The 20086-nt window shown below is 38.6% G+C and overlaps 1 protein-coding gene across 1 annotated transcript in view; it reads right to left on the reverse strand.

Moving 5' to 3' along the window:
• DPP10 (dipeptidyl peptidase like 10) overlaps positions 1 to 20086 on the reverse strand; it is a 522334-nt gene that overhangs the window by 54598 nt on the left and 447650 nt on the right. The window contains exons 6-8 of the mRNA XM_033163716.1: positions 16849 to 16901; positions 16685 to 16766; positions 798 to 918 (exon numbers count right to left, since the gene is read on the reverse strand). Coding sequence (XP_033019607.1) covers positions 798 to 918; positions 16685 to 16766; positions 16849 to 16901 — 256 coding nt within the window. The remainder of the gene's footprint in view (positions 1 to 797; positions 919 to 16684; positions 16767 to 16848; positions 16902 to 20086) is intronic.

The raw sequence follows: 20086 nt of genomic DNA on the forward strand, positions 1-20086 counted from the left end.
CTCAATTGGAGGAGTAACCTCATGATATCTTTACCTAGTCTTCATCTATGGAAAGCTGGAGAGGCTGCAGAGTGAAGGCCACTGGTGGGATGATTTAATGAAAGAAAGAAACAGACACCTGAGAATTTCATTGACACACTCTCTCTCTCTATATATATATCTATATATATATATATAGAGAGAGAAGTGGCTGTATCTTCTTCCATAGTCTTGTGAAAAATATAAATTGAGATGCTGCAGGAAGAAATGTAAAATGCCAACAGCTTTTTAGCTGCCTTGCTTGAACCACAATTTCTAATGCTTGTCTTTATAACCACAGATTACTTCCAGGGCACTGGAATAAGGGTTCCCTTATTATTCTGCATCCCTATATTTCTTTGTATCAGAATAGTTATATGCAACCAAAGTATAATATCTGTGATGCAATACAAAACTAATAATCATATTTATAAGTAGAGCATAATCATATACAATTTCTGCAAATATGCCAATGAAAAATAGGTGGAGTGATTTTCAGGGCTGCTATGCAAAATAATGTATGTTCTTGTTCTGTTCCCTTCCCCATACAATTGTTTTCTTCTTGAAACAAGAAAATAAGAAGGATTTCGACAATTTAAATGATCAAAAACAAAAGCTTATATATAGGCATCCCTTTGTTATAATGCAGACAATTTTGCAAGAAAACAATAAAAAGAAAATTCAACAGCATTGTCCCCTAATGAACAGATTTTTCTCAGAAAAATTGAACACATGTAGGTCCTCTGCATTTCTAATAAAGTTGCATCTGTGCAATTTACCTTCATATAACCAGTCTGCAATTCCATTAAATACAATTCCTTCTTTTCCAGACGACGTTAGTCGCAATGAGCTACTCTTTACATCAGGCTGGTAGTAGATGTTATTTTCAAAAATGTAAATCTAAATTAGGTAAGAGGGGGAAAGATTTAATGCAGAAGCTAATGAATATTTTCATGTTCAGTGACAGGGAAAAAATGTGCAGTTTAATAATATTATGTAAAAGAAAACTCTTTCTAGTTTTCCACCAGCCATTTCCTTCCATTTACTGCTTTTTATTGTGATGTAGATTCCAGACATTACCAGAATGTGGAAATGGATAGAAGCTGAATAAGGCACATTCACATTCACCCTGTTGACCCTCTCACAACTCCAATATATTCTCATTCATCTACATAGCAAATGTTGTTTTGCTTCATGCTGTTCCTGAGGGGGACCAAGATACTAGGCTGTATGCTGAAATAGGACTGAAACTGAATGACATAGCTGATATCCACAAGCTAAAGCTTATTTTGTTATTTCATAGTCTCTATATTCTAGTTTTCTGGAAGTCCTACAACCTGTGTTATGGCCACACAGCTGTGTCAGCTGTCCTGCTGTCATTGTTGGATCATAAGTATTCAATCTGTTAGTGGAGCTGAGAGTTGTTAGTGCACAGCAGACCTAATACACTTTACAGTTTAAACAAAATAAAAAATAAAAAAATTCCTTCCAGTAGCACCTTAGAGACCAACTAAGTTTGTTCTTGGTATGAGCTTTCATGTGCATGCACACTTCTTCAGATACACTCACAGTAACTAAACCTACAGTTTAGTTGCTGAATATCCCTCCCCTCCATGAGCTGGGCCCAGCAAATCCCCCCAGAGCCCACCTTACCAGAGCAGCTTCCTCTGCCGCTCCCTCCCTTGCAGCTGGGCCCCAGCTCCAACCACGTAACAGTGGAGTGACCCAGCAGCAAAATGTGTAGCCCCACAAGAAACAGGAAGAGAGAATGTGGAGTCATTTCCTAACCTTACCCCATGATGTGCTCGGCTTTCCCTCTCTGCCCTTGCCACCTAAGATCAGTTCCTCCTCCCCGAATATCTGGCAAACATATCCATTCATAATTATATTTATTAATCTACTAGTGCTTTTCTAGAAAAAAGGTGCCAGTACTGTGTACCTGCACATACCGCCAGAAAAAAAGCACTGGTCCCACATATATGACTTTTTAGTTGCCTCTCTTTTGAACTCAAAGTTACTCATTAAAGTTGTCCTTTCCTATGTGTTTGTAAACAGCAGCCATGAACAGCTGTGTTTTCACAGAAGTTAATTATTTTTATGATGTAATTGCATAATAGAAAAGAACATACTAGCGATAGTGTAAAAAACAATGCACTTCTGATACTTTAAAAATACACAGGTATCTATCACTATAACTGTTTTAGGAGAACACAAAACCTTCTCATCTTTACACATACCAGTATAACCTTTGCTCCTTCAGCTCAAACACTCAGGGCTTCTGGGGCACAGCACTCCCACAGAGAAGGTCAAGCAATTTTGTTTTAAAGAAACATGCCCCCTAAAGCTCAAAGCAATACACCCTTTTCTATCACACACACATTTTATACTTTTATTTGAACATTTCTATCAATCTATTGTTGTATATCCAATCAGGTCTATACAGCACTCAGTCTATCCAAATCCCAAAGTACAGAATGACCCAATTTCTAAACAAGAGGACTGTATTTAGAAGGACTTTAAATGATTTCACCTTTTTGAATAAATTCATGAGAGGCACTGTTAAATAAATGAGAGGACTGTTAAATCAGTAGTTCTACAAATATTAAATAAAAGAAGTGACAGCATCCAGTTTTAGGAAAGATGTAAAACTCATGTAATAATTAAAATAATGAAAGGCTACATAACCTACAGGCATGAAATGGAAGTGTTGCTTGTTTCTCTAGCCTTCTAAAAATATTACTATATTAGATTGTAGTCCCAGTTCTAGGGTATAAGATTCACATGTTTAAGATTGAATGTTGTGTAAGCAGACTTCTACCTGTGCTGTTGTACCTTTCCCTCCTTCCCCACTGTGCCCCCCAAATCTGCCCTGGAAGATCTTCCAAAGAGAAGAAGTCCATTCCACCAACTGTGTCCATTCCACTGGTGGCCACTGTTGAATTGCACCCAAAAGTAGCACTGCACGTTATTTACAGGTCTAACAAAGATAATATTCGTTATTTAATACTAATCTCAGATACTAAGCTACTCAAGAAAATAATTGTTTTCTGCTTCTTTACTCCTGCATCATCTTGGAAAAGATGCAAAACATTTATAAACTTTCACTTAAAAGTTCTATTAGCTATGCTTACACAACACACATATAACAGAGAGACAAACAGATGCAGGCGAATACCATGTTAATCCCATTCTCAACACTGGGTGTAATTTCTCATTAAAAAAATACTTTAAGGCTGACACTATAATTTGCTTCACATATCATTGTAAGCCAAGCTATGACTTATCAGATCCACATAAACATGTTGTCTCCTAGAGAAATGTTTGCACCCACTTTGCTCCTCCATGGTCCTTTTAGCACGGACAGCATGCTGCAACAGCTAAGCCAAAGTATGACTGAACCCTGGATTGTGGGGTTAAGGTCTCTCCTTCCTAAACACAATCATTTGTGGTGGTGGTGGAGGAGGAAGAGTGTAGACTCACTTGGCTCCTCTTTGGGAGCAGGCTAAGAATGGCTGACTCTTGGACCACGCCAGCTGAATTTGCTCCCTTTTGGCTGCTCAGCCATTTATATTAGCTGGCTTGAATTACACTGCCAACCTGCACAACACAACCTGCACAACACAAGGAAAAATATGCTACCCGACCAACAAACTAAAGCCAAAGACTAAGTAGGAAAAGATTTTTTTCAAAAAAAGGCCTCCCTATGTTTTGGGGCTACAATTCCCATCATCCCTGACCACTGGTCTTGCTAGCTAGGGATAATGGGAGCTGTAATCCAAAAACAGCTGGAGACCCAAGTTTGGGAAACACTGGTCTAATTGATATGATACAAATCATGATCATGAGATGACTATGCAAAAATGTCACTAATAGGTATAGGAAGTTGTATTATTCAGGTCATTGTGCTCAATCCAATATAAATTTTGTGCATCTTCCAAAGCTTAAATATCTGACTGTCAGTTCACCGCTATAGTTGTATATAATATTTAGAAGAAATTCTCATCTTTTCCTTACCCAAATTAGTCTGAGTGTGATTTGCATTGCCAGCACTTCAAAGTTATTGTTTGCTATGTTATTAATAAAGTTATGGCCCTTTAACCTCATATGGTTGTCATGTGTGTTCATTCTGGTGTGTGGGTATGAGAGGGACATCACATCTGTATAGCACTTTCATGGTTTTTAAAGTGTTTCACAAACATTATCAAGTTGTAATTCTTACAACAGCCCTGTAGGGTAAATCAAAACCTCTTGGTGCTCTTCCAGTCATGAGCATCAAAACAATGTGAAGTATATATTTCTTTTTCTGTAATTTCTTTCACTGTATCAATACTATATTGCAAGTACTGAATGTTCAGTGCAGTCCTATATATTATGATGATATATAGCATAATTCTGAAACTGCAGTTCTCTTGAAAATAGTTGAAAGAGAAATTGCTTACATGGTATCATATATAGATTCAAGTGTGTTCTCATAAATTTATTGGTGGCTTTGTGCCTAAAAAGCTTTCCCTGATTTTTGGCATGAAGATAAGAAATAAATTGAAAAAGGCAAAAGGTGGAACCAGGCTATATTAACTTGCATGAAAATCCTTCTTTTTTTAAAAAAAAAAGCTTTTCTCCTAACTGTCCCTGTGTGAAGACTAATACCTTTGATTGCAATTTATTTAGTGATTAGTAAATTTGAAATATTTACAAGCTGGGACACAAATACATGCACACACATTCATATTTCCATGTTACATCACAGAGCTCTTATACTTTGGCAGACCCATTCATATACCATTTCATTATTTAATAAATATATCTTTGGAAATTAGGATTAGAGGGGGCTTAAGAGTTTATAATAATCACATTTTTATGATACTGTGAAGAATTAAGGACACAGTCGCATTAACATGGTACCTCTGTAAGGAAGCCTCCATGATACTGTATTTTTATAGTTTCATAATAAAAATGAAATGCACTGTTAATCATCCAGCTAAAGTAATTGTCATCTCTATGATGATAAAAACAAAGGTTTCAGGACCCAGTTATTGGTTCACACGCCGTTATCTGAATAGACATTAATGGAATTGCTGATTTCATGGTTTGTCAAGAGCTTCTGATACTTCAAGACAATGGTTTTCAACCTTTTTGAGTCCAGAGCTCCCTTGACCAGCCATGTTCTTTCTGTGGCTCCCCTGGGAATCTCCACTTATGCAAGGGTTTCATTCTAGACTACTGTGCACATCGCCAGTATGAGCGTAAGTGAGGATCTTCCCTACTCTGTCCCCACCCCACCCCTTTCTAGTGCCATTTTCAATGTGTGTGTAAGTGGGAGTGTGCGTGCTGATCATGCACAAGTGAAGATTTCCCTGTACCAGGTAAAATATGCAAAGCCAATTACTGGTTTTGCATATTTTTGTTTTGGGGGGGAAGGTGCCCAGCCTGACCTTGCCTGGATCTCCTCCTTACTCAGTTGTTACGCAAAAGCCTTTGATGCAGCAGAGAAGGAGAGCTGGGAGAGCGAACAGAGAGAGAAGCACTGTTCCTGCAGAGACATGTACATTTTATCTTTAATGTGGGGTGGCAGGTTTTGTTTGTTTTTTAAAGAAGAGGGTGTGAGAGAAAAGGGCACACACATGGAGAGAGAGACAGGGAGGAAAAGGAAGAGGGAACGATACAGAGAGGAGCCTCTAATTGTACAGGGGGGAGGACTAAGAATCTGGGACATACCTGGGAGAAGGCAGTGTGGATTGGCGAGAGTAGGCAGGAACAAGGAAGGGGAAGGGGAAGGCAGTGGCGAGGAGGAGGAGGAGGAGGAGGAGGAGGAGGAGGAGGAGGAGGGGAAAAAGGTTGTCTGTGGTGCCCCTGAACATTCCTCAAGTCTCCCCAGTGAGCTGTGGGTCACCAGCTGAAAACCACTGCTTTAAGGAGAAGAATTCTTAGAGTCCACTGTAAACATTAATCAAATGAAGAGAATAGCATCTCCATTTCCAAGCATGTGTGTGCGCGCACACACACACATACACACACACACACACACACACACACACACACTAAAGACAATATAAAAAGGCAAGTTAAAAGACTATATTATTATAAAGCAGTTTGAGCTACAATACCATAGCATATCTCTAACCTATTATTGGCTCCATTTTCTTCTTAAACTCAAGCAATCAGTACTCATCCAGGAACAGTAAGCTTATTATTATGCAATCAGGTTACCTCACAAGTTCTTGACAAACACACCCCTTGCAGATATAGGACAAAGGAAATTCTCTGCCACAATGTACTTCAAGCCTTTTCCTCTCTAAAAGTACTGCATAAGCTTTATGCCATAAGGTGAGATCGCTAAGGGATGGTGTTTATGTTAGACACACTCACAAGAATCAACAGGTTGAATAAGCAGGTGCCCTTCTGTAAGCTGAAGGTCTCTTCTGCATGCAAAAGAACTTTTTTCTGCCTCTGTTCAAGACCATTGTGTAAGAAGAAAGACCATTGAAATGTATAGATGTACTTACATCTGTGCCAGGCACTGTGCTTTCTTGCACAAGGTCTTTTTTAAATTCTCTCAGAATTTTTTTTATTACCAGTACTTAGCAGCCCTTTTGTGGCTTTTTAAATGCTTTTAAATATTTCCCAACCCCAGGCTTGTTGAAGTTCATCTTTGCTGTGCTGAATTTTGTATTGTAACTGTGTTTTCATGGTTTTGCATTATATGTTACATTTCATGTTACATTTTTACATGCTCTACCCAGAGCATTTCGGTTATAGGCTGACATAGAAATTGGGACTGTGCACTGGGGTCTAGCCGAATCCAAAACTGAGTTGGGCTAATCTGGGTAGATCCCACCTTTGGCCAGCGTGGGTTGATACAGCTCAGGGTCGGCCAACCTGGAGCAATCTGGGGTACTCTAAGGCTGTCATAAGATAGGACATCAGGTAGAGGGTGGGGGGGGGGATAAGGAAAGGCAGGCAGCCTCTGCAAAGAGTAGTGCAAAGCCATTTGCAAATGGGCTTTCAATCAGTCACACATTGCACTTGGCTTTGTGTGCATGTTCCTAGTAGGGGAACATCAGTACACAGTCAAACTGAGCAAGACTGAACCCAAAATTAAGCACAAAAATGGCTGAAAGTCATATTCCTTTTCAGGAGGTCAATACAGATGGGTTGAATTTAGGCACTGAAGGCGGCAAAATGTTGAGCAGAGACAGACTCTCCAAGTGTCCCTATTTTCCAGGGATGTCCCTGATTTAGAGAAGCCATCCCGGTTTCTGAATTGATCCCGGAATGTCCCGCTTTTCCTTAGGATACCCCTATTTTCATTGAAGAAATATTGGAGGGTATGGAGTTATTCAACACCCGAGCTGTCTGAAGGAAGACCTATATAGGGAAGTTTTTATGTTTAATGTTTTATTATTTTTTTATATAGGAAGCTGCCTAGAGTGCAGGGGCAACTCAATAAGATGTGTGGGGTATAAATAGTAAAATTATCATTATACAATGGGACGTCCCTATTTTCATCAGAAAAATGTTGGAGGGTGTGCAGAGTGAGGGAGGGATAGGCATAGGCCTTTGCACAGCATCAAAAGCACAGAAGAGGCCCTTGGGATTCCTAGGCTGAGTGTAAGTGTGAATTTAGCTAGGTTGATGGCAGAGGAGATAGATTTTATATTACACTGTTCCATCCGTTAGATTACTCCCTCCAAATGGCTTTCAATACAAAAGTCATAAATGCAGTAAAAACTATTCAGACTCTTGTTGAGGTACTTTGGACCCAAGCCATTTAGGGCTCTAAAGGTCAGTGTCAGCATTTTATCAGCTGATTGATGGGAAAAGAGAATTGCAATTGGATAAGTACAATGCACCATCAAAGATAATGGAATTATTCATTGTACGTTTCAAGGATCAGTAGGTTTTGCGACAATTTACCCTCTGCACACCAGGTTTGATAACCTCTTTAAACTTAATGTTCTAGACTAATAGATAATAACAAATGTCCAATGTCTTGATGTAGTGAGTACACAAGAATTCACACCTCACTGAAACTTTTTTGTGTGATTTGCAATAAACATATGGGAATATTCTAACTATAGTATATTGCTGAGAATATTAATCTTGTATGCTTGTCAGTTCTGCTTGTTTATTGAATTGTCTTATTTCTTATATTTTTTAACTTTTGTGTATTATATAATATTGTAAGACAGGACTAGTATTGGGCCCAAGGAAAAATGCAGCAAAGTGCTGGAAATAAGTCATGTGTCAAACAGTGGTGAAAAATTAACCAAAAGATCACTGAAGGGGAGCTCATTTCACAGGTAGGTAAAATGTTCACAAAATGGGTATTTATTAAGTCAAAATAAAAGCAGAAGAATCTTTGGTTCCATCAGACTAAAATCTAGGTTTTATACAGAATGTGGATTTATTATTAGTACCCCGCCCATCTGGCTGGGTTTTCCCAGCCACTCTGGGCGGCTTCCAACAAAGATTATAAATACATTAAAATGTCACACATTAAAAACTTCCCTAAACAGGGCTGCCTTCAGATGTCTTCTAAATGTCAGGTAGTTGTTTATTTCTTTGACATCTGAAGGGAGGGCATTCCACAGGGCGGGCGGCACTACCGAGAAGGCCCTCTGCCTGGTTCCCTGTATAAAAGGGTCAGTAAAAATATTGTCATCCCAAGTGTGTAAATACTGAAAGACATGTAATAAAGGATCCCATTGTTTAGTTCCATTTCCCTTAAAAATTCCCTAAAAATGGAGAACAAATAGGAACAAATAGGAACATCAAAAGGAAGTGAACTGAACAAGGTCAGCGGAGCGTGGCAAATCTAAATGGTGAAGCTCACTGCAACATGATGAAGATCATTTTATTAGTGAATTTATTGGATGGTTACAAAGTGCAATATACTCCATGTTGATTTCCAGGAATAAATGTTGTCAGCATATCCTGCTTATATTCAGGTAATCAGCTTCTCTATCTTCCATGACACAAATAACTAAACATCCAATTCTTCAGCTCCCATTACATTAAAAGTCTAGCCTATATGACATCTCTCCTTGATGTGATATTGCCAACTAATTAGCTGAACGATTTAAAGCCTACAAGATGTTTTCTCATATGAGCTAGTTGCATATCCATTTGTTCTTTTTCCTGTTCCTGTGTATATAATTGATCCAACCTCAAAAACAGTGAATGAAATTAATCCATTACATGTAAATGGACAAGAATCATGTTGTCCTGGTCATCAATATGCAATGCTCAACATTGAAATAAAAAATGAATTTCTTTTAAGTTTGGAATAATTATTAATATGTTTCTTTACCATGCAATCCTATATACATATGCTCAGAAGTATATATTCAGAAGTATGCTGAAGCCATCTTGAGTTCCATGAAGCTTAAGTGGGTATCAAATTATAAACAAAATGTAACAAAATAAGAAGAGGCCAAATGTTTTATACAGGTGGTATCCATTTTAGGCATGTCCAACTGAAACATGATTGCTTACGTGCAGGTCCTTTTGGACCCAAAAGGGGGCAAGGTGGGGTATAACGGGGAGGGGTCACACTTACACACACTCCGCTGATGCACACATGGGTTGGGAACAGAACTCCCAGACGAAATGGCCACCACCTGTATTTAATATGTGCAGATAATTCTAGACATGCAAACTCAGATGCTACTCCCCTGAGTTCAATGAAACAGAGTTCTAATGAAATGTGTATAGATGTGTGTATCCAAACCTGCTGGTGTGACCACTTAGGCTCTGCTGATCAACCACTGCATCCACAGTCCAGACATTCACTCCTTACATCACTAATTGAATACATACTCCACGCTAGACAAGGGAGAATAAAAGATAAAGAGACAAAGGAAGGCTGGCTATGTAGATCACAACTTTCATTACTAAGCTTTCAGCCATCACTTGGCATGCACTTTCAAGCTTTTCTGTTCCAGACTGGAAACATACATCAATACAATTAAAGCTGAAATTCCAAAGAAGCTATATTCTGAATCAGATTAGATTCTGAATCTGGATTTGAATCTGAATGTGTATAATCTGAATCTGGATTTGTTATATCCTACATCCCCAGAATTACAAACTTTATCTTAAGACTGAAGTGGATGCTCGACATTCATCCTTAATATATTTGGGGCAACCCATCATATCCTTACTTATAATCACAGTATTCCTGGTAATAATAAAAAGTACCAGGAAAAATGTGGCACCTTAATTGTGGAATGCTCTCCCCTTTGAAATTTGGCAGGTATCTACTCTGTTTCCACTCAGATGTACCTTAAAATCTGGCTCTTCAGTCATACCTTTGAAAGTTATAATGCCCAGCTCAAATGACAGTGTTCTTTTACAGTTTCTGCTTTGAATTGTTAGGTGCATTTTATTCTGCTCTTAATTATTAGGGAGTATACATTTTTAGACTGATCTTCTTGTCACTGTCACAAAATCTCTGGATGTAGGGTGGGATATAAAGGATGCAAATAATAATAAAATAAATGAATAAATAAAAATGTCCTGAAGGACTTTTTAACTTCTGAAACATGTAATCAAATCCAAGTCCCAAGTGATGTAAAAGGTTAACCTTAAAAAGGAGTGTGATCAACAAATCTTCCCCTTGCTTCAGAAATACAGATAGCAGAAAACTTGTCCATATCTTGTAGGTTTTGTGTTCAAAACCTACATGTAACATTGACAGTGACACAACTATCAAATAACAATGCACAATCATAATAAATACCAGCAATTATTTCACCCATTCAGCAGAGGTACTTCTTCTAAGCAATGTGAATGACACATTTACAGCTTGTCACAGTGGGAGTCCTTAATTAAAACAAAAATATAAAGTATATGGGAGTGGGAGAGGTGTATTCAGATAGGTTCATTAAAGGTACTTTGTTTCTTTCTCAGAATCTCATTAGTCTATCACAGCTCATTGGGCAAAACCCCTAAATGTGGCTAGGATAAGTGTGGCATATAGAATCTTAAGAAAATGGAAAAGGGCTCTGTATTATCTCTGCTCTGCTTGAGTTGCAGCAATGCCATTATCTATCTGACAGTTGTGCTTTAGCATTATAATTTTTACAGCTGCATATTACCTAGAGGACTATTACATCTCAATTGGTGTTTCATTGGTTAAGCATATCCAGGACATGGAATGACACATATTCATCAGAACGCAGCTAGAAATGTCTCTCCCCGCCCTCAACATACAGACATACTTTTGCCTAAGCTGAGTTGTGGCAAGAACTAATATAAAGCAGGTCCCAGGTGGTCTCAGAATTGCTTGTGCAAGTAAATATACTCCAAATCTTTGGAATTGGATATGAGACAGGGCACTGTTGTTATAGCCAAAACACAGCCATCATTATAAAGCAGACAATGTATGGCATGCAGTTTGAAGCAAATAAAAATAAAAACACTGTTTATGGGGGGATGCTCTGAGTTTAGTCAGGCAGATACAACCTTTTGCATTTAATTGAAGTTTGAACATACATCTGCTGCTCAGGAAAAAAACCCACCTAGCTTGGAATTCAGTGACCCACCCTAACAAATTTAGGAAGTATTTAATGACACAGTTTGAAAGAATTGAGGCAGTGAAGGGGCAAGAATCAATGCAGAAATGAAACCAACTCTCTAAAGAATGCAACAAAGTCCATGTTCAAAGCTGATTTCCCACTGCAATGGCAGCTATAAAGATTTAGCCTCCCAAAGTAGGAATTGCTGGAATTGCAGAATTTCTGCTGCTACAACAAGGTATTGCTCTTTACAGGATCTGCTTGCTTTGTGTTATTTTCTGGTGAAAGTCAATGCTTATATTAAAATGTGAAGCTCTGGTAATTAAGTAAGTAAATGATGAATTCGCACCAAACTGACTTTGATGTATCTGAAAGGAACAGTTGCAGAATCCTTAAGGGTTCATATTAGATGAGCCTTCATCATCTAACCATGCATTTTTCTCACAAATAATCCCTCAGATGCCCCGATAAGTCACATATAAAGACAAGTGCACACAAATGCAATTAGGCAGCATGGCTGGAAACTCCTTACCCACATCCATTAAAAAAAATTCCTGGGGTTGATTCCTAATTACAACTCAGTTATCAACACATGGTTTTCATAATATATTCAATAAGCACTTTATCTTTCTGTCAGTGCTATTACTATTTGTCTCATTAGGACAAGAATGAAAAAGAAGTATTTAGGAAATCTTTTGATAGTTCTATTCATGATTTAATGCTGTTTCATCGAGCGGCTTAGCAAAAGGCTTTGAAAAAAAACACACAAATAAAAATAGCACCTTTAATTTATTTATTTATAAAGAGGCTTCATTATCATTAATTAATTTCCCACTTGGCTCATGAACTTTGTCATATTTCCCCCTCTTTACATTGCAAATAAATTTTAAAAATCCCAACAGAATATGCTAAGAATTCCAAGGGTACTAAATACTAATTATGGTGATATAAACATGTAACTCAGTATCTTCCAAAAAAAAACCAACAACAGATGTGTTGCATTGTGTGATAACTTTATTTTGAAAGTTGGAATATGTCATATAGCTAATAGGAATTAAGCTTCTACAATGAAATGATTTATCTAGAGTGCTATTCCACCATGATTCCTAAGGATGCAAGCATATGCAAGAATCAGGGATGCTAAACCTTGGTTGGAGAATTTCCAAAGATATAAGAAGTGAACAGAAGTAGACCTGTTCTACTGTTAGTTTTCAGCTAACATTAAGCCAAATCATGGCTAAGCATAGGTGCATGAGAATGTGGTTACTAACAGGAAAATTCATGGCTGCTTTGCTCCTCCTCCTGAACTGCTTCCTAAGCCATCATTTGGCTTAGCATTACATTTAAACTCATGCTTGTGGTTTGTCTCTCCGAGAGACAAATATTCACATCTGCTTTTGGGTGTTTCTTCTCATCCAGTTTTCCAAACTGGAATGGAGCTATTGCACTGGGATTTTTTTTTTTAAAAAAATTTGAACCCTTTCCTCCGGTGTTGCTTTCCCAATTTAAATTACCACCTCTGCCTCAAAAGCTGGTATTTGTCTCTATTCACCTATATATGTCTTATATCCATACTATTCCTTTCTTGTTATCCTATGTTTGACTGTAATATAGCATGTGTTGATCAGATTTAATAGAAAAGCAAATTTTAAAAAAAATAAACAAGGGAGAAATTACCGTATTTTTCCATGTATAAGAAGCCCCCATATATAAGATGACCCCTAATTTTGGGGACTCAAAATTAAGAAAATGCACTATGTACTATCCGTGTATAAGACGACCACTTATTTTAAACTTCAAAAAATTAGGAAAAAATATAGTGTTACACACAGAAAAATAAGGTAATTCTTTTCATAAAATCAGAGTTTAGAAAATAAATATGCAACACCAATGAAAAGCCTAAATATTTAAGAGACCATGAATGCTCTTGGAAGAAGCCAGAACTCACACTAGAAGAAATATATGCTTTCTTTTTAGAATAAAGGAAGATTGGAAGGATGGAAAAGATCCCATTCCTGATACAATATATAGAAGGCAAAAAGCATATGCCTGTCTTGCTATTGTCTTCTCTGGAACTCAGCAACTGCCTCAGCACTGTGGAGTGAAGATGGGAAGAAGCTAAATGTTTCCTTGAAAACTTGCTTCGGGGACAATTGAGCTATTAGTGTTCCCTAAAAGTGACAATACTTTCTGCAACACGTCTTCTAAGTAGTCCCCACTCCCCTTTGCTAGTAAACAAAACCAAAGACCAAAAGAGCAGGTAACATGGAGAAACCATAGCTTAATGTGGCATTACCATTTGCCAAGTGGTAACTTACCACCATTGGTCCATGGGGTCACGAAGAGTCGGACACAACTGAACGACTGAACAACAACAAAACTTACCACCATATACATATAAAAGCTGGTTGCCTGGATTGCAAGACCAGGCGCAGTGAGCAGTGAACCTAGGTTCACTGGGGGCAGCCGGTGTGAGAGTACCAGTAATGATAGGGAAAGAGCTTGAGATAAATCTGGCCACAACTTTATTGACCACGGGTGTAAGTTCTAGCCCAATTGCTGGTTGATCGCTCCTTTAGGGTTGATTCTGGGTTAAAGGATCCTCCCATGTTCAGATCAAATGAGGGCAGACCTGCTACACCACCACTTCTGACATTTTAAAGCCTGTTAGCCCCTGTCTGGGCCTTTGGACAAAAGTTTTTCCTTGGCCCCTTTACCATAGTACCCCTTTACCATAGTACCCTGGTTTCAGTTTTGGCTCAGGATTCAGTTACCAGAACTAATTTTGATGTGCGCAGAGGGAGGAGGAAGCTCCATTGCTCAAATGGATATCCTCATGTGGGACTTCCACTGATGAGACTGGTTAGGTGAATCCTGCTTAACTAGTTTACATATACATTTTGCTAAAGTATTAATATTCACCCAAATGATTTTTAAAATGGGTCATACTGCACTATTACAGTATCAGAAGCTGATATTTTACATCAACACAACTGTGTACCTATTAGACAATTGCTTAAGGTTATGATTCCAAGTCTATGTTTAGCCAAAATGCATGACATTAGTCTCCTCCCCCCCCCAGGAATCTTAATTTCCAGCCATCTTGTTTATCTGTTCAAATATATCCCTACCCTTCCATACATAATTAGACAAAATCATTCTTTGCTTCCAGTGCTTTTACACACACACACACACACACACACACACACAGCCTTTTTCAAAGGTTTCAGGGATGTGCAAGTTGATGAAGCAACAGTCAGTCACAAGGGGTTTTCTTGGTTATGTTCCATTATATTGTTAGTTGCCTGTGTTATATAGCCAAGTGTGAAGAAATAAGCCCATTCTTCCTGGAAACATCTTGCAGCATATACAGTATATGGAAACCTTTATGTCTTCTGTACTTTTACCCACCTTTCTGTCAAGCGTGCATGCTACAGTTAGCTGCTCTCCTCATATTTCCTACATATTTAATTTTGTCGTTATGCTCTGATGTATTGATAAATTAGCATAGTTAATTATTTAAACATTACCAATCATGTTCCAGATGGATACAATTACTTCTCCCTTCAGCACTGCTTCCTGCCCCTATTTGTTTAATGTGATACATCCTAACCAGAGGCATTTTTCACCATCCGTGCAATCTTGATTAACGATACATGAAGCAGTATATCCTTACCAAGTGCTTGGCTGTATAGACTATTAGAAGAATTTCTGTCTCTTATCAGAAGCTGCATGTGTGTGCCCAGCTCCAAGATCACAACCCAAGGCAACAATAAAACATACTCATTTTTGAATATGTGTGTGTTTGCACCAACTCCTAGGGGCCAAGGTCCCTTCAGCCTGCCTCAATAAAATATTTGCCTCCCCCCCCCCCCCGTTGATGGGCATTTCTTTCTTTTCAACATTTGGACTTCATTTCCCAACAAGCCCTGTAAAAGAACTTGTAAAAGCATTGTTGGATGGCAAGAAAGCTGAGATTGGGCAAAAACCTCTGACATGGCCCTCACTATTGGAGCTAGAAGGGGTATGTGTGCAAGGGGGTGGGGGCGAGGAGAGAATCCCAGCACATCAACTTCCAAGCAAGAAGAGGAAACTTTGGTTTGCATTCTCTGGCTACTTCTGCAAAGTGTGTGTGTGTGTGTGTGTGTGTGCGTGTGTTGCACAATCTGTCTGCCACACATATTTCCAACAGCAGGAGAAGCTCCCATTGACAGTCCCAGGTATCAGAGATACCTCAGAGCTATGTAGTCATCTTTGCTTAGCTCTGGCCAAACAGAAAGAAGAATTCTGTTTAATTGCCACACTTTGAATAATAGTTGTGGACCTCTGAGCTATGTGTGTGTAGGGGAGCTCTGCACCTGAAAGGAATTCCCTATTCATTTCAATGGAACATCCCAAATAAATGACTGTTGAAATAAGCAGGCAATCAAAAAATGTGGTGGAGTTCCATCTCCTCCAATGGAACTCTGGACTGAGATAAAAGTATTCAGAAGAGTTCACAAGACTTCAAATGCACTTAACCAATAAATGATTTCACTGAGTCTTTAAAGGTATCTTGTATTCATACTTATTGCAATTATACTCTCTTTTCCTCCCTGGGAGCACTCAAGAGAGGTCACTTAGACAGTAAATGTGGAATCCCTAGACTTGTCTCTCAGAGCTACTGAGCTCAGGATAAGGACAGGGGCTTGTCCACTTCAACAATAAAAACTAATAAGCCCAAAGGGATGGTCACTGGATGTGTGAGGTGTGAAGGATACGTGACTTGCTGTGTACTTGGCAAAGTGGGCAGAGATACTATTCAGCCAACTTCATCACAAGTTCATGGGGATGCTGGTAGACAGGTAAATATATCACAACCTACTGCAGGTTAATTAATGAATAAAATTGTATCTCTTATTTAATCTGAAATATAGTGTTTTGTCTCCTTATTCTCAAATGTGTGTGCAGTCTACTCAAGTAGATCCTTATTTGAAAGGAAACCTCAAGTGGATTAGAACATATAAAAGGACTAAATGCTTAGAAATCCATAATAATAACCATCGTTCCTTTATATATTTTACCTTTCTCTCTCTCCCTCCCCCCCCCCCACTTAACAGCCCCTTTAAAGCACAAGTGCAGATAAATATGAAAATTATTTGTCTTACCAGTTGCTGGCCTTGTACACCCCATGCTGCATACTGTAAAACTGAATCCTCTACCTCCGGAGGGTTTAACTCCCAAACTTCCCTTGAAAAAAAGTAAACATTTTACTTGAACACGTTTGCACCATTACATGGCACAGAACAGCATCTATATAACACCATCTTACCTCGTACGTATGTTATATATCACATATGAAGCCGTATACGAGTAATGAAAAACCTGTAAAACAAGGAGAAAAAGTAGACATGAGCACCATCACGGGATACATTTGGAAAACTTGGGGAGAAGAAAACTTTTATTCATGATGTTAGATATCACATTGTCTAAATTAATGTGGCAGGCTTGCATAAGTGTGCTTGGTCTACGCTAAGGTGTGCTATCTTTAGCTGTTAGTACTCTTTGTTCCAGTTCACAAGTGCATGTTTATTATCACTTAATGAGTATAACACCATTCAGTGACATGCATCTTTGAATATGCACCACAGATCAAATACTAAAGATTGAACTTTCAAACATTATCATGAGCACAATACTTCCCAATGGAATCATACATTCAGCTGTGTGAGTTATGAAGCATTAAATAATCAAGGAAAGAGAAGTCAAGAGAGGTACTTGCATGTGTGTGTGAACACGGTCAGGATAAAGTGCCACTGGAGACCACATGATTTTTGTGCTGAATTGTAGCCTAGATTTTTTTTTTCTTGTTTGTGCAGTTCAAACAAATAAACAAAAACACCCTTGGGATCCTAACATCCATAATTCTACCTTCTAAAACATTTTTTTTAGTTCTAAAACCATTACAAATCATGCCTGCAAAACTGCAGTAAAGATAAATAACTGCCCTTGGAAACCTGCTGCTTGTACTTTTGATTTAGAATAATTATTTTATCAAAACATATTGGGCTAGGGGAAAAAACCCCATTTGTTACACTGAATTCTTACTAATTAATATAAGGTTTTCCAAAGCTTAATCTAAATTTCAGCCTAAGCAGGAAACTGTAACCACAAATTAATAAGGACAATACTCCATCAAAACTATTTCTGTAGACAAACTAAAAATAATTCCTATATGAGATGTTTTCAAACCTACAGGCACATTATAAATTAAGTACTTCACATTCCCGCCCCCCGCCCCCACAATGTTTATATGTAGGCAGTCTTTAATAAAGCACAGAACTGAATTAGCATTCAATTTAAAATAGAGGCTGATCTAATATATGCAATACATGGACAGTTCAAAACAACTATAAAAAAGAAAATACTCAAATTTCTGGAATGAAACTCTAGATACACTTGTATGACCCAATTTCCCACCTCACCTGGAAATTCCCAAATTGCACCCAAGCACGGTGAGGGTGGGAAACACTGCTGTTTGACTTCAAACAAGCATGGCTGCACAGCCACTGCAGCAATGAGAAACAGCTGGGTTGGAATGTGGACAAGTCCCACTTCAGGTGGGTAATTGGCTTCAGCTTGGCTTCCCAGGGGAGGGGAGGCAGGCCTGGGAGTGGATTAGCCTTTCTCTGGTTGGCTCATGGTCTAGTAAAATAGGCCCAGCCCAGTGAGATAAAGACTTCCCTAGTCTCCTTCCCTAGTTACAGAGGTTGTGCTTGGTTTTTGTTTATCTGGTTCATTTTGCTGTTTTGCCTGTTCCTCAAGATACACTGTGCTATGGTATTACTCAGACATTGGTTACTTTTACCTGCAGGCTTTTTGCATTCCTTATAGCAACAGTGCTAGATGATATTGATATATATTTTTCTTTCACAATTTCCCTTAGCAGTAGAGGCATTGGCCAAGATCCATTGTTGAGTAAAGCAAGGGATGAGCTCCCTTGGGTTTCTCAAACTTGGGTCTCTAGCTGTTTTTGGACTACATGTCCCATAATCCCTCACCACTGGTCCTGCTAGCTAGGGGTGCTAGGAGTTGTAGTTCCCAAACAGCTGGAGACCCAAGTTTGGGAAACACTGCCTTAAGGGATAGTGGGATGTTGCCTTGTGCTGGGTTGCAGCACTCCTAAGCTGCCTGGGACTAGACTATGCTGATGTGGGCCCATGAGCTAGGGGCCCTGGACATTGGACAGCAAAGGGGCTGCACAATGAATGGATCTTGCACTCTGCCATGGTTGTTGTAACCAAAATAAAAGGTGTGGCATTGTTCAACCCATCAAAGCCTCTGTCATTTACTGCTCTTACACCCTATTCTGGGCACGCAAACATAAACACAGGAGCTCAAGGTGGCATAGATGCTTCTCTCCCCACACCTCCATTTTATTCTCACAAACAATCCTGGTTGGCTGAGAAACACTGAATGGTCCACGGTCACCCAGTGGGCTTCATGCCTCAGTAGGAATTTGAACCCAGGTCCAACACTCTAACTGGCAGTCCAACAACTAAACCATATTTGCAATTATGCTAACGAACTGCAGTTCCAATGACATTCTGTGGCAGGCTTTAAAGTCATTGTCTTCTATAAAGTGGTGTGATGCCAACATAAAGCCACTGAATTTGAAATTAATTAGGAAAGTTTAAGTAAATGTTCATTATAAGAACCCCAGTCTGCGTGGAAACTGGTCCCCCCCCCCCACACACACACATGGTGAGGAGAGCACAGTGTTGAATGAAACAACATGTTGGTGGGGCAATCATATGGGTCAATGGAATGCAAAATAGCACTCCCATGGGAGGAAGTTAAAGGTTCCACGACAAAGACCAAGTGTATTCACTTGATCATGCCCACATGGTTGCAGCTTTCAAATGAACTCTCAAGTCATATGGAAAAACATCATGGAAAAACAACTCCAGCTATCACAGAAAAGCAGCCATACTTGCAAGGATGACTGCAGGTATGATTTAACAGGTAATTAGTACAGTATCATCAGTAATATAAATATTCAAGTCAAAGGAAGATTACATGCATATTTTAATATGGTGATCTTTCTAGGTTTAAATATGGAACTAGGAAACTTACGGTATTTACAATAACATACATTTACATGTTTATATTTAGTATTTCTAAAAGGCTGCTATTATGTTGCCAACAACTTATATTTAAAAAAGTATTAGTTGTCAAATGTGCTTTAGAATAAATTATATTTTATATACATGCAGTAAGTTATTCTATATTTCATTTAATTATTCCTCATTTATGTTTAGAGAAAAATATTTTAAATATTTATGAGGCTTTTGCTGAAAGTACCACTTATAAACTGAAAAAATGCAGATTTTATAGATATCCTAGAATTACACTTCAGCCCTCAGTGTGAACAGTTGTTTATTTCAAAGCATTACTACAATAATTAAACAAAGTCAAGGTGCCTCCTTTTCATGGTGTAATACTGAATATAGGATTGCAGTACTCTGTGCATTGCAGGGGGTGGACTAGATGAACATTGTGGTCCCTTC

This window comes from Lacerta agilis, chromosome 1, assembly GCF_009819535.1.
Source record: "Lacerta agilis isolate rLacAgi1 chromosome 1, rLacAgi1.pri, whole genome shotgun sequence".
Lineage (NCBI taxonomy): Eukaryota > Metazoa > Chordata > Lepidosauria > Squamata > Lacertidae > Lacerta > Lacerta agilis.